This window comes from Mixophyes fleayi, chromosome 1 (assembly GCF_038048845.1).
Source record: "Mixophyes fleayi isolate aMixFle1 chromosome 1, aMixFle1.hap1, whole genome shotgun sequence".
NCBI lineage: Eukaryota > Metazoa > Chordata > Amphibia > Anura > Limnodynastidae > Mixophyes > Mixophyes fleayi.
In genome coordinates, this window is record NC_134402.1 from 305,556,993 (window position 1) to 305,577,888 (window position 20,896).

The window sequence follows — 20,896 nt, forward strand, 5'->3', positions numbered from 1 at the left end:
AGCCTGAAAAAAAAGCAGATTCCTGTGCATGGTCCCAAGAGAACACCACCTTTTTCCTGCTAATGTCAGAAAATGGCCTCAACTTTAGTTTAAAGGCACTCCAGAACCCAAAGTGTGAGCACTTTTGTCTTCTTTATAGTCCTAAGAAAGTCTGTTTCGATTTATTATTTGCCTCCTGTTATCATGATGTCATCAATGTAACGATATACACGAGATGTTAACACAGCACCAGCCAAGTCCCTCACAGTGAGCACATGACATATTGTAGGAAGTGTAGGTTCTCCCATGGTACAGCAGTCACTATATACTCATGACCATCCCAAGTGAAGGGGCTTTGATCCATTGAGTCGTCTGCTCTTTGAATTGAAAAGAAAGCATTTGTCAAATCCACAACTTCACACCATACTCCTGCCTCCTTTGTCAGTTTCTCCACCAGTTTGAGGTTATCTGGCACAACAACAGTTAAAAGATGGGCAATATTACTGAATTCCCTGCAATCATCTAGTTAATTTTGAAAGGATTGGTCACTGATTGGAACTGACACGCAGACACATTCATCTTTTGTTTTTTTTGTGTCCTTCTGGGATATGGTACCTTTTCAAGTTCACAGGTGTTGCTAGTGGTGTCATGTCCACAAAGTTCCATTGGGCATGGCCTTTCACTAGTGGTTTAACTGCATAAACAAACAATCAGTGGTAATGCATTGCTCTCGAAGAATATCCATCCCTACTATATTAGATCAGTTAATTCACTTATGAAAATGTCTGAAGGAAAACCAGAGACTTTACCAGTTAACCTTTACACCTGCACTTTTTAAGCCAATGTCCATTGTCCTCCAACCTGTCTACCATAACTGAAGTATGTGATGTGTGTTTCTTGTTCACATATGGTCCCATTAAATATACTTCAGCCCCTGTGTCTAACGAGGGTGGGTCTGTCTTCGTCAAAATAAAGATACTAACAAAGGTGCCTGGGACTCCAGACCTAAAGGTGTGAACAATAAGTGGATACCTGGTTCCTATAATAGGGTGTGTGGCACCTCCCAGTTCATTCTCTTGTAGCTCTCCAGTCCTTTTGTATATCTTAGAGGTAGGCATGAGAAGAACCTACAGACCAACTTCCTCACTTAATGCAACTGCCTCTGGTTTTGTCTCAGTATATTTCCCCTTTTGTTTTAGTTGCTTCTTTATCACTTTAGCAGTTGAAATAGCATCTATCGTTTATTTGAGCATAAACTTAATGCTTTCCTACACAGTTATGTTCCATGAGACTCCCTGCTGGTAAAACAAAGCAAGCAGAACCACGCTTTGTGTATTCTCATTGTGGGACCCATAGCAAGAAACCTAGTTAACATGAAATGCTTTGTACTGTGGAGTGGCATGCTTTAATAATTGTGACTTAGCAGTACATCCATCAACTCCGTTGGATTAATATACACCTCAGAAATGCAGAGCCATAAGATATCATGTAGGGAAATAATTACCAAGCAAATTATATACCTTCCCCATGTGTAACCCAGTGCTGTAACTAGGGCTGTGCAATAGGGGTAACTGCCCATTGAGCAAAGCTGAACGGGGTACACAGGGTAATTAATATTTAAGGTTAAATTTGTTACAGTTGAGGGCTGTAAATCTCAAATTTCTTATGTTTATGGTAATAATGCCCATCAAGCCCTAGATCCCACTGTAAGTATCCAAGTCATTAATCCTAGCTGACACTGCAGCACTGGATGAAGAATTGGTGTGGTCTTCCCTACTGCACTACCCTCTCTGCTGTGCCTCAAGTGTGTGGTTCTGTATCACTAGGTACTTTTTATACTTATGAATCAGACCAAGGGTCAGAACATAAACCATCACATACCCCCCTGCCCACATTAACTACTTAATTTGTAAAGTTTGCTTTACTTCCTCAATTCTCTTTCCTGCAGAGCCTAATTTTCTTCATCAAGCACTTGCTTAAACAACCATCCCTATTCTATTGGCAGCATTCTCCTCCACATCTTTATAATTATTTAAATCAAGATTTATTTATTTTTAAAAAATAGCATATATCCTTATATACTGCATTAAGGCTTTCAACACATTTAAGTCTCATTCTGTAGGTTTCCAGGGTTAGGAATTAATCCATCCAAAGAAGAGCCATGCCTTCTCCAACCTTAGTTTAATATGCAATTTATTAAGCTCTATTTCCTTCTGCACAAGTTCCACAAACGTTTTAAAATTACTTTTAGATAATTTAAGAAGAAACACTTCTTGCAGCAACATTGTGATCAGTTGGAGAGTTTCAATGTACAAAAAAACATCTTTAAAAGACACACAATTAGAAGAAGTAAATAAAAGGTTTTACTGTATTTGAGTATTTCAAAAGTTCATCACTAAGGTACACTATATGGACAATGGTATTCGGATGCTTGACCATTACAGCAACATGGACTTTAATGACATTGTATTCAAATAAATATACTTTATTATGGAGTTAGTCCCCCTTTTGCAGCGATAACAGCTTCCACTCTTCTTGGAAGGCTTTCCACAAGTTGCTTGAGTGTTTCTCTGGGAATTTGTGCCCATTCATTCTGTAAAGCATTTAAGAGGTCAGGCACTTATGTTGGATGAGATGGCCTGGCTCCAGTTCATCCCAAAGGTGTTCAATGGGGTTGAGGTCAGGGTTCTGTGCGGGACAGTGAAGTTCTTCCACATCAAACCATGTCTTCATAGTCCTTTCTTTGTGCACTAGGGCACAGTCGGAATAGAAAAGGTCCTTCCCCAAACTGTTTAAACAAAGTTGGAAGCATAGCATTGTTCGAAATTGGTTGGTATGCTGAAGAATTAAAATTGCCCCCCTCTAGCGATAAGGGGTCTAGCCCAAACCCTGAAAAACAGGCCCCTACCATTATCTTTCCTCCACCCAACTTCACAGTTGGCATAATGCAGTCAGGCAGGTGACGTTATCCCAGCATCCGCCAAATCCAGACTCGCCCATGTGACTGCCAAACAGAGAAGCGTGATTTGTCACTCCACAGAACATGTGTCCCCTGCTCCACAGTCCAGTGTTGGTGTGCAGGCCCTTGTTCTTATATACACCAGTTTACAAAAAAAAGTTGAGGAAAACAATCATATTATAGCATGCAGGGCATAGTATTGTCACAGTTCAAACTGAGGGAATAGGATTCCTATTCATCAGTCAGGATTGGCAGTGTTAAGGCACAGAGTCTAACGAACCCCTGGTGGTATGGACTTTGCTGCCAGGAGCCCATAGGTTGCATCCCTCTATCTGCTACCTGACGTGACTAGCTGGAGAATGTCAGGAGGGAGACACCAAATAAGGACGAAAAAGTGGAATCATAAACAAGCCTAAGGTCAAGGTCACATGCACAGGTTCCAAACAAGAGGCAAACAAGGTCAATATAGAGTAAATATCAAACTGCAGCAAACGGCAGGGAAATCTAGAGCAGGTAAGACACATGACAAACCCTCCCAAATAGCTGAGAGGGTTGGTCATGTGACAGGTATCACATGACTGAAAATGTTTGTCAAAAATCATGAGTATACAGTTTAAATGAACTAGGAATTGAAGCCAGAGATCACATGACTACAAACTCTGAGAAATCAAAAAGTGCTAGAGTCAGTGAAAGCAGGCCATGAATGTAAACCCCCAGCGCCAAGTCTGAACATCAGGCATCACAGGCAGTACTTTCTGAAAGACAACAGAGAACACAGACATCTGACCCTTAAGCAAACTAAGGCACAAACCAGTGTTCCTGGAGGAACAAATACGCAACCTGGACAACCAAAACGAAGAGGAACAATACCCCTTCCATTCACACCAGGCAATATATGTGCTTCAGACAGTATGTACATCTTGGCTGAACCCGGTTTGCGAGCCTGAAGCCTGGTCTGCACCATGCACTCAGACAGGCTCCTAACTCTAAGGATCATGGCTTCAACAGCCACATCTTTCAAGCCAGACGTTCCAAACGGTGATGATAAAATGGCCCTTGACTTAACAGGTCTGGCCATAACGGCAGACGCCATGACTGCCACCTCGACATGGAGAGAACGTCAGTGTACCAAGCCCTCTGGGGCCACCAGGATGACTGATACATTCTCTCTCTTCAATCTTTTTTACCCTCGGAAGCAAGGCTACCAATGGGAATAAGTAAATTAGGGAGAACTGCCAAAGGATCTCTCGCCCCGGTGCAGAAGAGGTGAACTTTGAGGCTCAACCGAGATGCCATAATGTCGATGAACTGCAAACCGGAGGAGGGACTGATGACCCTTCCAGATGGGAACATGCAGATAGACATCAAGGATACCTAAGGTCACCATGAACTCTCCCTGTTCCATACTGTGAATCACCAACCGCAAAGACTCGATCATGAACCTGGGCACTCTGTTCCTTCAGTCCAATTCTGAATCTGAAATCTTTGAACTCCCAGGTCAGTCAGGTTTTAGAACAAAAAAAAAAAAAGGTTGGAATAAAACCCCAAACCTTTGACTCTAGAACCAGAATAACTACTCCGAGAAAAAAATCTTTTGAGGAGAAATGGGAAACCCCATGAAAGAAATCCCCGGGGAGGATAACAGAGGGGATCGATCATTTACCCCCGGTCCATGACTCCTCAAAACCAGGAATCAGTGGTAGAAAGAAATCAGATTCGTGCTCCCGCCACAGCAGGATGCCCAACACGCCGACTGCTTGTCTACTGACTTAGGTCCCGGACGGCGAGTCGACCAGGCCTGATGTCCAAGCTGCATGCATCCTCTAGGGGGAAACAAGCAACCTCTGGAGGACTGACCTGAAGAAAAGGGGAGTGTTTCCAGAGTGAAAGGAATGCTCACACATACACAGCAAGGATTTCACAGACACAGTCTGCATCCCCGCTGCTGCTGAGGGAGGTGTACTGCTGATGTGAGCCACTGAAGTGTCAATACGGCTCTGACAGCTACCCCCTTTCACCCCCAGACAGACCGGCCTGTATATTGACACGAAAGTAATTTAAAATAAAAATTTAAATAAAACAGAGCTGGAAGCAATTTTTTTTCATTATTACCATCACTACATTATTTATGTAATGTTTTAATATTATTTATGCTATTTAGTGCTATTCTTAGTAACTGCTACATTATTATAATTATAATTGTCTGCTTACCTCCCGTATTATAATGGGTTAATGGCAATGGATTAGCATGTCTTTTTACAATGATGCAATATAATTAACTTTAATTACATATCTTCCTTATGATTGGCTATTCAATAAAATCTAACCTTTTTTAAAGATGGCTACAGATAAATGAGTTTATTGCTTTGAGAAAGTCCATCTGGAAGGGATGCAACATGTCAGTTAGTGGTGAACTATTATCTGAGCAGGATCCGAGAGACCCTGTCATAATCCAGCTACTGCTAGCAAGTATAGAAGGAACTAATATTTAGAAACCTTCCGTGTTTGCAACGTTTTCTTCCGGGGCAGCTGAAGGAGCACACCTCCATATACAGGTCTATTGCACAACGGGGAATTGAGGACACTGTTCCTTCTGGACATTCTCCTAAGTTATTGTCCCTCTCTTTAGCCCAAGCAATTTGGAAGAGACTTGAACTACCTTCTATTTATAAACTGCTCATCGATTGGGATATTTCTCCCTAAAAGAGATACATCTGTTGCAGTCTTATATGCTAAGTGTCTGAATCCTCATTGTGATTTATTGCAAGTTAGCTTTGTGTACCGTTTATTTCTTTAGCAAAGATATAGCTGCGATACTGTAGCTCACTTGTTCTACTTTTAGATGTGTTTTATGTATTTATGTCCCATTCTTCTATATATGCATTCAAGAGCTAAGACTACGCTTATATTCTTCTATAGTCTCTCATCCCTCTTCTCCATTGCTATGAAAACAGTGCAGAGATACCAGCCTAGAGTTAGGTATGGGAGAATGGTGGCAGGTGAGATACAGTAGCAGGAGATGTCAGTCAGCAGTGAGGAAAAATGTTTTTACAGAGCCTGTGGCAGCACCGGGTAACTAAAAGCAGTGAACAGTGCAGCAGCAGAGAAGGAAAGTGTGGCAGATGGGGTGCCTGGAGCCGGGAGGAGACCCACCAATCCCCACAACACTTTACATAGGACACACACCAATCCCTACCAGGGGCATATCAATACATCTCCTTAGGGGACAGCTTCCTCACTTTGATGGGCAATTGCCCCTCCCCCCCCCTTTACTCTTAGTAGAGTGAGCTGCCTATGGCCACACACTAAGTACAGGTGCCTGGAGGACGAGAGGCAGGTGGAGGATGCTGCACGGCTACAGCAAGCCCTAATCACACTCCCCCACCACCTCTGGATCCACTACTGGTCCCTACAGCATGTTATCTCTTTACATACACACACTCCAGTCTATACAGCATTTTAAACACACGCACACCACTTACCTTATCTCCAGCAGCTGTAGCAGGAAGAGGGTCATGTTGCTCCATTCCCTCCTAAAGGAACAAGGAAATGGAGTTCTTTCTTCTTTCAAGCCTGTCCAGGCAGTCTATTATAGAACCAGCCTGGGAAGGCATACATCTGACTCTCCTGGCACGCGCATGCACTTGACCCGACCCCCTGCACAAAGGTGGCATGGCTTTCTGAAAGTGGGTCCCCACCAGGGATTTCACCAGTGTCTCAGTCAGACACTGATTACAGCAGCTACACCAGCAACCCCAGAAGTACTCAGCTCTGAATGCCACCAAAGATTTCATGGATTGGCAGGTGTCTGGTGGCAAGGTAACACCAGTAGGAATGGTCAGTAACAGTCAGTTACCGACGTTGAGAAGGAAACCAAGATAAACTGTGCAGGAAGAACATCCTTCCATTCCTTCTTCCCCCCTACAGACCCATCTGGGGGGGGAAGCCTAGATGGGTCTGTAGGGTGGAAGCACATCTGGTCACAGTGATTATTTACTGATGCAGTGTCTTTTTTTTTCTTAATTCCACCAACACTGCCTACCCTTGATTTTTTTCTTATTTTTGAGCTACAGTTAAAAGCATGGTGCCAGCATTTTAGATTAAACTGGATCTAAAACAGAAAAAAAACAGGCAATGTTTTAAAATTATAGTGACTGTCAGAAACAGACAGAAAAAGTCAAAGAACTGACCTACATAACTGTATAAAAATTATTGAAATGTCGCATTCCTCCTGTATATTTGTTAACTGTCAGTTTGCAACGAATCTATCTATATCTATAGATATATATATTTCAATGGTAAGTCCCACATGCATAGATCATTTAAATGAGCTCTGAGCAGTGGCTCTCCTTTAATATTAAAATAGAAAAGTTTAATAGTAATTTAATACTTGTGGAGGCAGCCATTTTGTGGCAGAACCAACAATTATGGTGCATATTAATCGATCTGCTAATGACAATACTAATTCACTAGGCACTCTCATGTATCAGTGGTGTCTCCAGTTCCTAGTGAATTTATAGGTTGAATATTGGTTCCATCCCGTATCCATACACAATAAATGTTCAAAAATCTACTAATTGTCTCTATAAAAACATATATATCACAAAATGTATTCAGACCCATTACCTGTGGTTGGCGGAGTTTCATGTGAATGTGATGATTGCTTGCAGGTGTTTTCATGTGACAGGCAATAGTTGCCTGCTTAACCTACTAACAGCAAATAAAAAAACAAGATAGTATCTAGTTTTAATACTAAACATACACCATGTTATGTCACAACCATACCACTACAGATACCAGTCTGGAAAATATTTTTTTTTTATATTAATATCACCATTCAAGCACACAGTGTTTGTCAAAGTAAACTTATAATGCCAAAACATTCCTCATAGCTTTCAGTCCTTATTGGGACTTGTGGGCACACACATTCTTTCATACTCCACCAATAGATTCCTTGCTTTAAGCAACATTTATATGGATTTCTGAAGTTATGTTAGTAAATTAGGAGACCCGACACTTCATAGATCACTAGATGCCAATTCCCTGCAAGCAGAGTAATCATGTCCAGATGCAGTGACATAAGGAGAGACAATACACCCTTTTGTGATTGGGCCCAGATCAGATTTCAAAAGTGTAAAATCAAAGCTGGAACAACTGTTCCTTTTTAATAAATACCTCATGCATTTCTTCCAAATAATGATGTCTCCCAATGAAAACCGGCTTAACATACTTGCAGAAACCAGGGTAAATGCATCGTATTAACTGAACTGAAACAATTGGTCATAATTTGGGGTTTGAAAGGCTTTATTATGCTGGGCTAGTGTTTCTAGTGATTAAGCAATACGTATAAACCTATCAAGTTATTTGCCATTTTACACTTTTAATGATGCAAAGGAATCGGTTTGTCAGAATTGTTTGACAGCTTATGGAAGAAACTTGATTATGTGAGATTTTCAGCACAATTAAAGTAATTTGTAGCGGCGTCAAAATGAAATGTGTAATGTAGTTGCCATGAGAATTAATTCTTGTTGGTAGCAATTCATACATGAATCAATACCTCCTATTGTCACCAAAATTAAATGTTTTGAAAGAAGGGAGTTTATTAACAATAAATACATGTAGTCACTTTATTATTATTATTGTGAATCTACCAAATGAGTTAGTCCTCATTTAAATTCAGTGGGCAAGGACTCAACAAGTTCACACTAGGACATGGCCAACTTCAAAGTGTTCCTAGGTTTTTGTAAATTAGATGATTAAGATCTTCTCCAAATGGGTTGTTCCATCTAAGCCCAAAATCTAGACATTTGGACTTTAACTGGCATAGTCTCCCAATTCACCAGATTTAATTTGTGGCCATGATCAGCTAATTTAAATTAGGGTAGATTCTCATTTTATTTTGTAATGTCCAACAACCTACAATGGCTTAGTGGTTAGCACTTCTGCCTCACAGCACTGGGGTCATGAGTTCGATTTCCGACCATGGCCTTATCTGTGTGGAGTTTGCATGTTCTCCCTATGTTTGCGTGGGTTTCCTCTGGGTGCTCCGGTTTCCTCCCACACTCCAAAAACATACTAGTAGGTTAATTGGCTGCCATTAACTTGCCCTTAGTCTCTCTCGTGTGTGTGTGTGTGTTTTAGGGGATCTAGATTGTAAGCTCCAATGGGGTAGGGGCTGATGAGATGTGAGTTCTCTGTACAGCGCTGCAGAATTAGTGGTGTTATATAAATAGATGAGGATGATGATAGCATGCCTGTATGTAACTTACTATAATGTGCATTGCAATGAGTTTTCAGGAATGCAGTATGGCTACAATTGACCTATAAAAGCGCACACACACACACACACACACACACACACATTGGTGGAATGCTTATATACATTTCACAATGATCTAAAAAGACAGATCACAGCAACAACCTGCTTAACAGAGGAAGTTTTATTTTTGATACTTCCCTTTAAATATTTAAAATACTATGTGCGCATACTGTAACCAGGATTCTGCACATGGATAATAGCACATATGGACACAGTGGAATTGATAACAATCAGATGTGTATGTAGAGAAAGAATAGAGGATTTATTGATTTTTTTTAACTTTTATTTAAATAAAGTTTTATCCCAATTGTAGCAGTATATTTTTTTTAGCAGCAACAAACAAAAAGGCACGTTTAAATAAAAAATATTAAAGGAATTTCAGTACAAAACAGTTTCAATTACAAATCATTTAAAAATCTTACTTAGGTGGCCCAGGAAAGGATTTAAAATTATAATTAACAGTTGCCTTTATAGTTTATTTAGTTAATATACAAATATATCCTTTAATTTTTCATATTTTGGCTACAAATGGAGGAATGTGCATTAGATGTACAAAAACAAAAAAAAAAAAAATGAATGTACAGACCATTGCAACCAACTGAAAACAGGGAACAGTATTTTCTTTACACTCATCTTTAAAGGGCTATAAAACCAAAAACTATAGGTACAATGCAGGCTTACTATAACAGTAACAAATTGAGGTAATAAAATTTCAAGAAGACAAAAGTAAAGAGACATTAATATTGTTAGATAGCCAAATCCTATTGTACAGATTTTAAGCTGTCTACAGGCATGATTCAAATCACATGCAACTAGTCACATGGCAGAAAACAGTGCGACAGCATGCAACTAGCCACATGAATTTCTTTCTAGCTCTCTGTTATCTTGTTGTTTGTTCTCAATTGTTTCTTCTGTGTGAAAGCCATGAGTCACATTTATGGCTACAATTAATTGCATGGAAGGATATGGTATGATCAGACCACATCATAGCATGCTGCAACTTTGACAGACTGCATTACAGTGGTGCGACTAAATCACGTATGTAGCTTTTCCCAATTCGAGACAACTGCATTACTAAAATTGTCAAACCCTAATTTCTGTGTATACCCTTGTTTTGTTAATGTAGTAAAAGGACAAGACACCAAAATTAACTTTTTGCCCCTTAAAAATACAACAGGGACAGCCATTCTGTAGTCTAGCTCAATCCGCATGCATTAGTGAGGTCACCAATAGTCATGAATAGGGCTTCGGACCACAAAATGGCTACCTCTAATGTGTAGGCAACACTATATTTTTTTTTCTTTATATGCTTATCTCAAAATATGTTTAGTGCTCTTAACTTGAAAACACTTCTCCCCATATTCTTATTCATTTTTACTAGCAGCTCATATAAAGTGACCTGCATTTTAGGAGTAGTTGCCCTTTTGAATGGAATTTGACATTACTTTTATCATGCATTCAAGCCATAGAGAAACTTGAAATTTGTCAAAAAGTAAATTGTGAGGTTCCTTACCATGATGTGTAAAATATATTTGGTTGGCTAATAGGCCTTTTTTCAAACTGTCACAAAAAGGTGTATAAAGCCAAACATAATGTTTGCAGATGTACCAAGCCTCTATAAATATCTGCAATGGCAGAGTCTAAAGACCTCACATATGGCACTGAACAGGTTAAAACCTGTAATGGTGAATTTACACCCATTTACATTTCATATATATAAAAAAAAAAAAAACAAAACAAAAAACACCACATAAAATAGTCAATGTGATTTAACAGGAATGTAAAGCAATCCCCCACCTCCACATTGATGTACTTTAGTGATACTATAGAAGGTTACTGATATGGAGGCTCCAACTGACCTGTAAATATAGTTAGAGCAGCAATAGGTGTTGACCACATTGTATTCACTGGAAGGCAACCTGTGTGTTTCCAGGGTCATGTTATCAAATTGTTAGAAACAAAAACTATGTAAGTTACTCGGTCATTATAAAAAAAAATGATAATACAAGTTAAGATATCTAGGAAAATGCATATTAATTTATAAAAATCAGTTATTCTATAATAGTATACACAGTTAGAAAATATAAAAACAGTGTAGCCTGCCTCGTACAAAAAATAGTGTTTTTTGTTCGTTTTTTAAAGAATATTTCAAATAAAGGAAAGGAACCACCATTAAAAGAGTGTGCATGTAAGTATCTTCAAGAGCATGTCCCTGTATACATGCATACAACATATCTACTGCAGTTCTAAAAATATATCTCTTCACTAGATAGATTATTGTATTATATAGAAAACAAAATCCACAAACATGACATTTTAGTATTTTGCTCCAGTTTACAATAAAAAAAAGGATTCTTAAATATTTTCATGCACATGTGAGGGAATAACTTAGTTTTATTTGCATGTAAACAGGATAAAAATAAACCCCAAAAATTGAAAAAAAAAAAAAAAAAAAAAAGTAGAAAAATCACAGCGTAACAATACTAAAAAAGGCACATGACAATAAGTCATGACATTATTTGGTTTTCAACTATATTCTTTAGGCATTTCAGCTGCCTCTTTTCTCCTTCAATCCTGTATTAAACGCTGTTCGAATATTAGAAACGTAATATCTTCTGTATAAATTCCTCCCACTGTACAAGAGTTTACAACCTTCAATTAATGAGAAATATACGATTTTCAAGGAAAAACTAATTCAGTATCAAAGAAGCAGCTTGCTTGATCACCGAGGCAGCTGTGTCCAATTCCTCATCTGTTTGCTCTACAGTCACTATCACTCTAATGCTGTAAGACATAAGAAAATCAACCGATGAGTATAGAATCTCTAATTGTATTTTTGAGTGCAATAAGACATGTATTTCTTATTCCTCTGAAACAAGTAAATAAACCAGCATTCACCAGAAAGTTAGAGAAGTTTTAAATAACACAAGTTGCACTATATGAATAAAATGCATTTTTCTATGTTTTGTCTGCCCAGAGAAGAGCAGAGAAAAACAGCCTGTGTTGTATTTAAAGGCCCTGTGACAGTCAGTCCCCTTACTGCTCTATGCTCACACTTGGTCAGCTTCCTTCCTATGTAACTACTCTCTGTAACAGGTGAGCGGCCCTACAGTAGCTGTTAATGAAGCCAGGACCTTGCTAAATAAAATAAAAGATGGTGGTCACAGGAAGGACACCAAGTACTAGGGTGAGAAAGAAGTTGAGGGGTCAGTGGATTATACAATTTAAAGTTTAAACCCCCAACAGCCTAGACTTGCTAACTTTGAATTGAAAGAAAAATTACATTAACTATACAATGCCTTATTTTGTTTAACCACAAAATAATATAAATAAATGAGGCTTTCTGTGCTTACGTTAAATCAATTTCTCAGATTCCATCTGGGGACACTGCGTACATGCTGGATAGGTACTTAGTTTACATCAATGGGCAGCACGGTGCCTTAGTGGTTAGCACTCCTGCCTCACTGTACTGGGGTCATGAGTTTGATTCCAGACAATGGCCTTATCTGTGTGGAGTTTGTATGTTCTCCCCGTGTTTGTGTGGGTTTTCTTCCACACTCACTGCTATTTAAAATAGTCTCTCTCTATCTGTGTGTATGTTAGGGAATTTAGACTAAGCTCCAATGAGGCAGGGACTGATGTGAGTTCTCTGTACAGCGCTGCGGAATTAGTGGTGCTATATAAATAGCTGATGATAACGATGCATCTGTGAAAACTGATATAATCTGAAGCTCCTCCTCTTTTATACACCTCCACCAATGGCAAATCATTTTTTTTAACCTACAAAGCCCCATAGGACAAAACTAAAATAACCAATAAAACAATTATAACTGTCATAACAGAACAACACTCAACTCGAAACAGTTTAGAAAAGGGATGGGAACGCAGTGCCCACTAAAAGTAAAGAAATCATCTTCTCATTCTTCATACTTTGGGAAGTTTTAAAGTGGACCCAAGGGGAGGGTACACTCAGACACAGCTATGTGAAAAACTTTCCATATCTATGGACACAAATACATGGAACTGGTAGAAGACAGGATTAGAATGCAGTCAGATACATCTGCTCAGCTAGAAAGAGTTGTGATGTTTTCAGGGATCCTCCTGGCAATGGTTTGTTTTGTCGCTGACCAGCCTCTCTTCTGTACGTCATAAAGAACCAGAAGTTTAATTGGTCCTCTGCAAGTTCTATTGACATCGATCTTCAAGACCGTTGATGTAATGATAGATCCTTTGGACCAAATTTAGGTCAGTGGTACATACGGCGGCTGAAGGTGTATAACACCCTGCAAAAATGTCCGAATTTCCAGAACAAAGCCAGTTTCCTTTTAAAGAAGACAAACCAGGCCGAAACCTGGACTTTAAGAGAAGCTAGTCTTAGACCACTGTCCAGACCATTCTACAAGAAGGACAAACAATACTCCAAATTAAAGCAAGAAATGTGTACACCTTTACACCAAGAAATGTAAGTTTTGCAAACACTATGATAGTTTTTTGCAGATACTGATTTTTTTTAATCATGGTTTGAATGAACTCCTCTAAAAGACCCTCCGCTAAAAGGACATTGTGTCAACAGCCATGCCACATCTTTTCTTTGAGGAAATGCTTAAAATGTCAGTGTACTATGATCTCATTGGCCAACCTGGTGCCATTCTGGAATTACTGGAACACCTTCTCTCTTGGTCTTCTTTATTTCCCGAGGTTAGCTTGCCTACCGGGGGGAAGGGGGCAGTCAGAATTTCATGATAGAAAGTCAAGGAGTGGAAGTGTGCGAGCTACACCACTTTAAAATAAAAAAGCATTTTCCCCATAGGCTTCATGCACTGGAGAAGAGATACCCGTTTGAGCGTTAACAGAGCTTTAACCCATTTCTGAATAACTAGGGATCTTCTCCTCTGGTAAAAAAAAACCTGACATCTGGGGTTGCAAAGGAGACCCAGAAATATCATGCGATGCGCTGGTACGAAATTGGACTTGTGATAGCTAATCACTCAGCCATGCAAGCCCCAAGTGGTCCAAGATATAGCCACTTTATATGATGTCTCTAAACCATAAGTCCAAAGAAGATCCAAACCGCTGGTTCACACTACAGACTTTGCTGGGTGGCCTGCTTTTTCAGCAGGCTTGGGGGCTGGGGGTTTACAGGATTAAACCTTCTTTTGGAAGATCCCTCTCATTTTCCTTGCAAAACGAAAGAACCGAAATCTCTTGACCTTAGGTTTGGGAGCATATACTTGGATGAAAGAGCTCATTCACCGTGGCTTGAGAGATAGCCCTGTTCAATTCTGGACCAAAGAGAATGCGCACATCAAAGGGCAAGGCTTTCAGAGTCCTTTTGGACTCAACTGTTTCTCAGGATCTAAGCCAAAGTGTGTATCTGGCTGCAACCACCAAGCTGGAGATTCTTGATAAAATAAGAGCTGCATCGAAGACAGAGTCAACCAATACTCTGTTCTTTGTGGACCAAGTGATGAAAGCATCAAAGATTCTGGTCTTGTTGTATTACATTGTAAGCCATCATCAACCTGATCAACCCACTTCTCTACCACATTATTCACCCAAACTGCTGCTGAAATGGGTCTCAGCGATACACCTGTCAAGACAAAAAAACAAACAAAAAAAAAAACCTCACATTTCCTATCTATGCAATCCTTCAATAGCTATCACAATCCCAATTTAAAATGCTGCTTCCCTTGAATGCAATGGAAGCATACCGTCTGGGTGGAATTTCCTTTTTTCCAGTTTCCTCTACTTAGAAGAGATTGTTTAGGTGAAACTTGCAAGACACATGGAATTTCCAATCAGGTTTTTGTTAGGCTTCACCCAAAAGCTCAGACAATTGTGGAGAAAATGGGAAAGAAATTGTACATCTCTTCATTCTTTTGAACAAAGACACATACAGAACCTCTGGCTCCTCTGGATCATGAAGGGTAAGGGTCTGTCAAACAGCTAAAACCAACTCCTTAATGTCCTGACTGAGGTGAATCATTCTCCTAAACGGTTTGATCCTCAAAGTCTAAGTCCCTTGAAATCTCACCCTCTTAGCGAGAGAAAAATTCCAATTTAGAATCACAGGCCGTGTCAATTCCACAATTGAGCTAGTGTCCTTAATCAGGCTGACCCCAACATCTCGGTTGCACCCCTCACAAATGGGTGCTGACTGCGAACCTTAGCCTTGCAAGATGCAAATCGGGCATTTGGCAACTTTACCTGACATTTAAAGCAGGTAAAATACATAACCGATTTCCCCCCCCAGACTTAGATGAGGAACTGGTCCCCTTATCTGACATTATAGCAGGTAGACAGCAGGTAGAATAGCTGAAGAACACAGTCAAGAATGAAAGTGGAATTAGACTAAGATAAATATAGATATAGTACATTAGCGCAATACAAAACATGAATAGCACAGACAATGGCAGACAGTGGATATTTCAACAACAGTAGACAGTGAATCTTACAATACAATCACTGCAGCACATACACCAAATATAGATCCAAAGCGAATATGTAGGCAATACATTATTCAATGCAGAGTAAGTAGGTAAAATGTTTCCCAAATTCAAGGTAGGCTAGAGTTGTTTGAGAATTCCCTCTATAAGCTTAGCCCAGTAGTCCTGAAAGAGAAAGAGCTAGCCTTTTTACATCAGGAGTGGAGCCTCTGGTACCATTGGGCAGAAATGTACTCTGGTTCTGGCAACCTCCACCAAGGAAGAGGTGACAACTAATGGGCAAAGGGGGGCACCCACCCCCCCCTACTGGCCAAGTCCATATGCATCATACCCCCAAGATAGAGCTGACCACTACCAGCCCCGTCCCAATCTGTGCAAGAATGGACAAGGGCAGTCAATGCCGGGAGCTGCAACAGCATGCATTTGCAGGTCCCAGGGCACAGAAGAGGAGCCTCAGCAGCGCCTAGGACCTGCTCCGGATGCCAGTGGTGATCTCAATGAGAACACCACAAGTAGATTTGTCAATGGTGGAGGAGTACAAAGGGGGAGCGCTTCAGATTCAAACAAAGCATAACCCCTCTATAACCAAGTTAGCAGAGTCCTTCAAAGCAGAAGAAATATACACTGCAAACTTTTCAGGATTACTGCAAACGTGTAAAGCCTTTCATAAGGTTTACAAGCTTGCATTATTCACATGCAATACACTGCTTAGTTTTGTTACTTAGCAATGGGTTGCTTACTCATGCACAATACTTCCCGAGCAATACTTGCATTATGGCTGGGGACCTCTACAATGTTTGCGAGTAAGTTAATGATACCAGCTATACCCAACTTCACATATTCCCAAATACAGCTAAAACATGAGGAAGGAAAATGAAGACATAACTGTTAAATATTTTGCAAATGAAAATAGTGCAGGGTAACTTGCCTTGGTGGTGGGAGATTTCTCTCCTCTTTTTCCAAATAACGAGCTTGAGTTAATGCAATTTTCCTATTCATACACTGAAACATGAATGAATTAGGTTTAATATAAAGACCATATGTTGTACATTTAAATAGTTGCCATGCCAAACCTATTACTGTTCTCACTAAATGTTTTACTGTGCTACCATCAAAGATCTGGTTATATCTATCATCAAGCCTTATTAAAGCCATTCATGATCAGGCTTCTAAACCATGATAAACAAGATAACAACAGATAGGTAAAAAAAACAACATCTATATTTCTTAAAAAGGAATAATCTACATACAGTTGTAACAATATGGTTATTGGTCCCGGAGGCCTCTATGAAGTTTGCCACCAAGGTCAAATTCCCTTTAAGGCCTACACTAAAGACACAGTGGATCCCAATCTCAGTTTGTTTATGATTATCAACGACCCAGACATCAATGAGTAGATTTTTTAACATAATCTCAACTTCTTGTCCCTGATTTAACCAAGCAATCACACACCACGACATAAGAACTACAGTTTGTGTCATGAGAGAAAGATCACATTTCATCATTGTATGGTGTGCTTATTACTGCATAAAATCACAACACAAGTCCCCGAGGGATTGGTTGAAAGGGTCAAGGAGAGGTTTGCTGGATCTGGAAATAATTACTGTCATTTATTATAATACTTTGTGTTTACAGGTATGCAGGAGTTTAAAATCACTCAAGGAATAAATCAATGGTCATTTACAGCACTTACATGATCTACGATATCTTGTAGTAGTCTCATATCTCTTTCCCGGCATCCGGTGCTTTGGTCTAACTGCAGATGCAAAGCGGGGGAGAAGCTCTCGCCAACAACTTTTAAACCTTGAACACTACATAAAATAAACGCAGGATTCCAGAATTACTAAAAGAAAGATCTACTATTAGAAATATCTAAAATATCTTCATCTAAATGAAAGAAATCAAGATTATATTTTGGTGTTACAGTGATAGTGTTTTTGTGCTGAACTGTAACATGTTGTTACATTGATATAAACATAAGAGTGTTTTTTTGGATTCTTATTTAAGTTGCCAATTTATTTAGAGCAGGGGTCAGGGAACTTTTTTACCTTTTACCCCCAAATATTTTTAGATACGCAGACGTTACCCCCTTGATTTGAAAGGAAGGAAATCATATATTATGAATTATTGGAATTCAAAATTTTATTTAATCTATTCAAAATTTCTTCGAAAGCTTCAACTTCAAAACGTCAGGTTTTGGAGAAATGATGTTGCTTCATTTTTGATACGAGAGCATCAATATTGGGGCATTTTGATGTCAGAGCAATTTGGATACAGTCTTCAGCGTCCAGTCGATTTTTCTGCTTTGTTTTTATGTTCGTTAGAGTGGAAAATCCTTGTTCGCAAAGGTAGGTTGTTGCAAAAGGCAGCAACTTCTAGACTGCCTCCTCATGTGCAATTTTGAATGCCTTTGCAGCTGTAGACATCCAAATATATGACAGATCTGCTTTGTTTTCAAATGCAAAATGTGCTTCATTATTGCATCGAAGCTCAAGAAGTGCCTCTGCCAACCCTTGAGGCTCTTCTGGTACAACAGCAATTTCACATTTAAAGGGGTCTACAATCCAACTGACAGCATGTGAATAGGCAGCATTACCCCCAGGAATTTTATTTTTTACCCCATTTGGGGTAATTTAGATTTAGAGTATCCAAAATACATTTCTCACATATACGAAGTAAAAAAAATATAGCTATGGCCAAAGAGGGGAGAAATACTACTCAGACATACTCAAAATGAACCCAAGTTATATATGGATTAATATTTTCTGTTTTATGCGACAAAATATAACTTCAATAAGTTTTAATATATTCTGTTACACAATAATTTTGTACTTCAAAATTGTCAAAAACAGATTTTGTTAAGTCTATTCACGCAATTAATGTACCTTATTTTCTATATTCCTCCGAGTATCTATTTGAGTGAATAATGTGACTATTATGGGATATTATTGCACAAGACGAGGAGATGTGATCATAACTGAACAGTGACATCAGTTGCAAAGTAATCAGGTTGTAGCTTTCTTGCAGGCTCAAATAAGTATAATACCTGCGGTCCATTAGTGTTACAAGCAGTATAAAGTTTCCCTACTATTCAAAAACAATTCACTGTCACATGAAGAAGTTCCAGAGAAAAAAATTACTGACAGCTAGAGAGAACTGCTGGGTGTCTTTGGAGGGCACAGGGGATTGAAGACATCTGCCACAGCTCTTGTGAAACTAACAACTGCCCAAGGGCTCGACACAAAACTGTTTCATGCGGAGAACACCATTTACACAAATGATCTATCAGTTCTCAAAAGAATATGTGACAGTAATACGTGCAGGCTAAGTGTTTTACGCACAGATCTTACTGCTCTTAGTCATATTGCACACAAGATGAGAAAGTGAAAAGGTCACCTACAAAGAAACAAAAGGCTGAGAGCTGGCTGGCTGTGCATGATGTTTTATATCAGAGTATCGGTCAGGAATCTGTTTCTTACTTACGTAGCTAATCAAGAGAAGTCCTTATTATGCCTAGAGTAAACTAAGAGAATACCCGTACCACGCATAACAACCATAGATCTGCACATTATAAAAATATACAAGTTAAATCACCAAAATATGGGCAAAAGTTAAGTACTCATCTTTTTTGCAGCATTTAGGCACCATACATTGTTGGTCAGTATTTGAAGGAGATTGTGCAGCCCCTACTAATTAGTCACACCTCTCTCCATGTACCCCATTTGGTGGGAGTCTCCTCCTCTCCCTGCAATAAGCTACATGTATTGAAGGCTCTTCCACAATCACACACAATATTGATCAGCAGATTTCTTGTAAAACAGGACAAGGTCTACAGAGATGTGCAGATACCCACCCCTGCAAAGATTTGTGGATTCTTCTGCACTTTTCTCTCAAAGTCTGGAAAATATCTGTTTGAAAAATAGAAAATGCCTGGTAAGTAGCATGTAATGTAAAGGTCTGTTATTACCTAAATACACACAGAAAGATTTAAAACCAAGAAAATAAAAAAAACATAAGAGGTAATCAAGCAGCCGCCTGTTTTGGCAGGTTACATACTAGCAGGGCTCCCACAAATACAGGGACACCCATGAAGATTGCCATACACTTCACTACAGACTTCCTTTTAGGTCACAAATAAAGTAAAATACTTGTAGAGACCTATTCGCACTTATGTGCAACTGTACTATAGCAAAACAAGCACTTAATGAAATATTGGTTGGAAAAAAAAAAATGAAGTAAAATAAAATCAGCACAGGTACGCTAAGCACTAAGTGGATTACACGAATTGCAAACTTTTCTTGTTTTCAATTGCCCACAACACCTTTACAGCTGAAACCTTCTGCTCGCTACACATATAGTAATCTTCTGTGACTAACCTACAGACTCGTCAATAATTGTAATAGTGACTGCACAATGAACTAATATCTCACATGGACATGCATGATGGTAAATACTGCCCAATTTGAATAAACTTCATGCTCATCAGTTCAAATCGCTGAATATTTTGTTTAGTTCTAAAGGTGCAGTTTAATTGGTCCCATAAAAATTCCTTCAGAAATGCAATGGTTTGCCAACAAAAAATGACCAACACAACGCAAAAAATGCATCTCCTATGTTTCCAATTTAGTGCAAAACTTTTGCTGCATAAATTGATTCTTACATTATTTTGTTTGTTTTATTTAAATACAGTGTTTTTATTATTTTATGTCAACTTAAACGTATACAACACTACAAACATTACAGCCTGATTGCAGGCTGTCAAAAAGTAAAAGAAAATATATAAAAAATTTAAGATGCAAAAACAAAACAACAACAACAACAACAACCACCACGCAGCATCGCATACCGAATGATAATCAAGTTTTAGAATACAAGCTATTTATCCTTCCATACAAAAACAACGGATTTTTCAATGCAAATGGAAAACAAATACTCTGGTATTAAATAACATTTCAAATTACATTATACACACATTGCAATTGTCAGAGCTTGAAAGGCAAAAATGAAACATACAAGTATTGGTATCATGGGTGCTTGCAGGTTTTTGGACTGTCAGGAGCCACCCATACTGTCACCCCTATTTCATTAATGCCCTGGATGACTTTAGTCCAAAAGATTTTTATTCTGGGGCACTTCCATAGGCAATGGAAAAATGGTCTCACATGCATCACATTTGTTTTTTGACTTTTTCCC

General features: G+C 39.0%; 1 protein-coding gene across 2 annotated transcripts in view; it reads right to left on the minus strand.

The window, feature by feature from the left end:
• Positions 1 to 11,633: 11,633 nt before the first annotated feature.
• SPTLC1 (serine palmitoyltransferase long chain base subunit 1) overlaps positions 11,634 to 20,896 on the minus strand; it is a 42,788-nt gene continuing 33,525 nt past the window's right edge. Inside the window, exons 12-15 of one of the 2 annotated variants that reach the window (XM_075211145.1) lie at positions 19,557 to 19,611; positions 17,397 to 17,514; positions 16,632 to 16,705; positions 11,634 to 12,041 (exon numbers count right to left, since the gene is read on the minus strand). In XM_075211145.1, the coding sequence (XP_075067246.1) occupies positions 11,948 to 12,041; positions 16,632 to 16,705; positions 17,397 to 17,514; positions 19,557 to 19,611 (341 nt within the window). In that variant the 3' untranslated portion in view covers positions 11,634 to 11,947. Of the gene's footprint in view, positions 12,042 to 16,631; positions 16,706 to 17,396; positions 17,515 to 17,534; positions 19,449 to 19,556; positions 19,612 to 20,896 lie in introns of those variants that run through there. The other variant, XM_075211146.1, reaches the window with a different exon arrangement.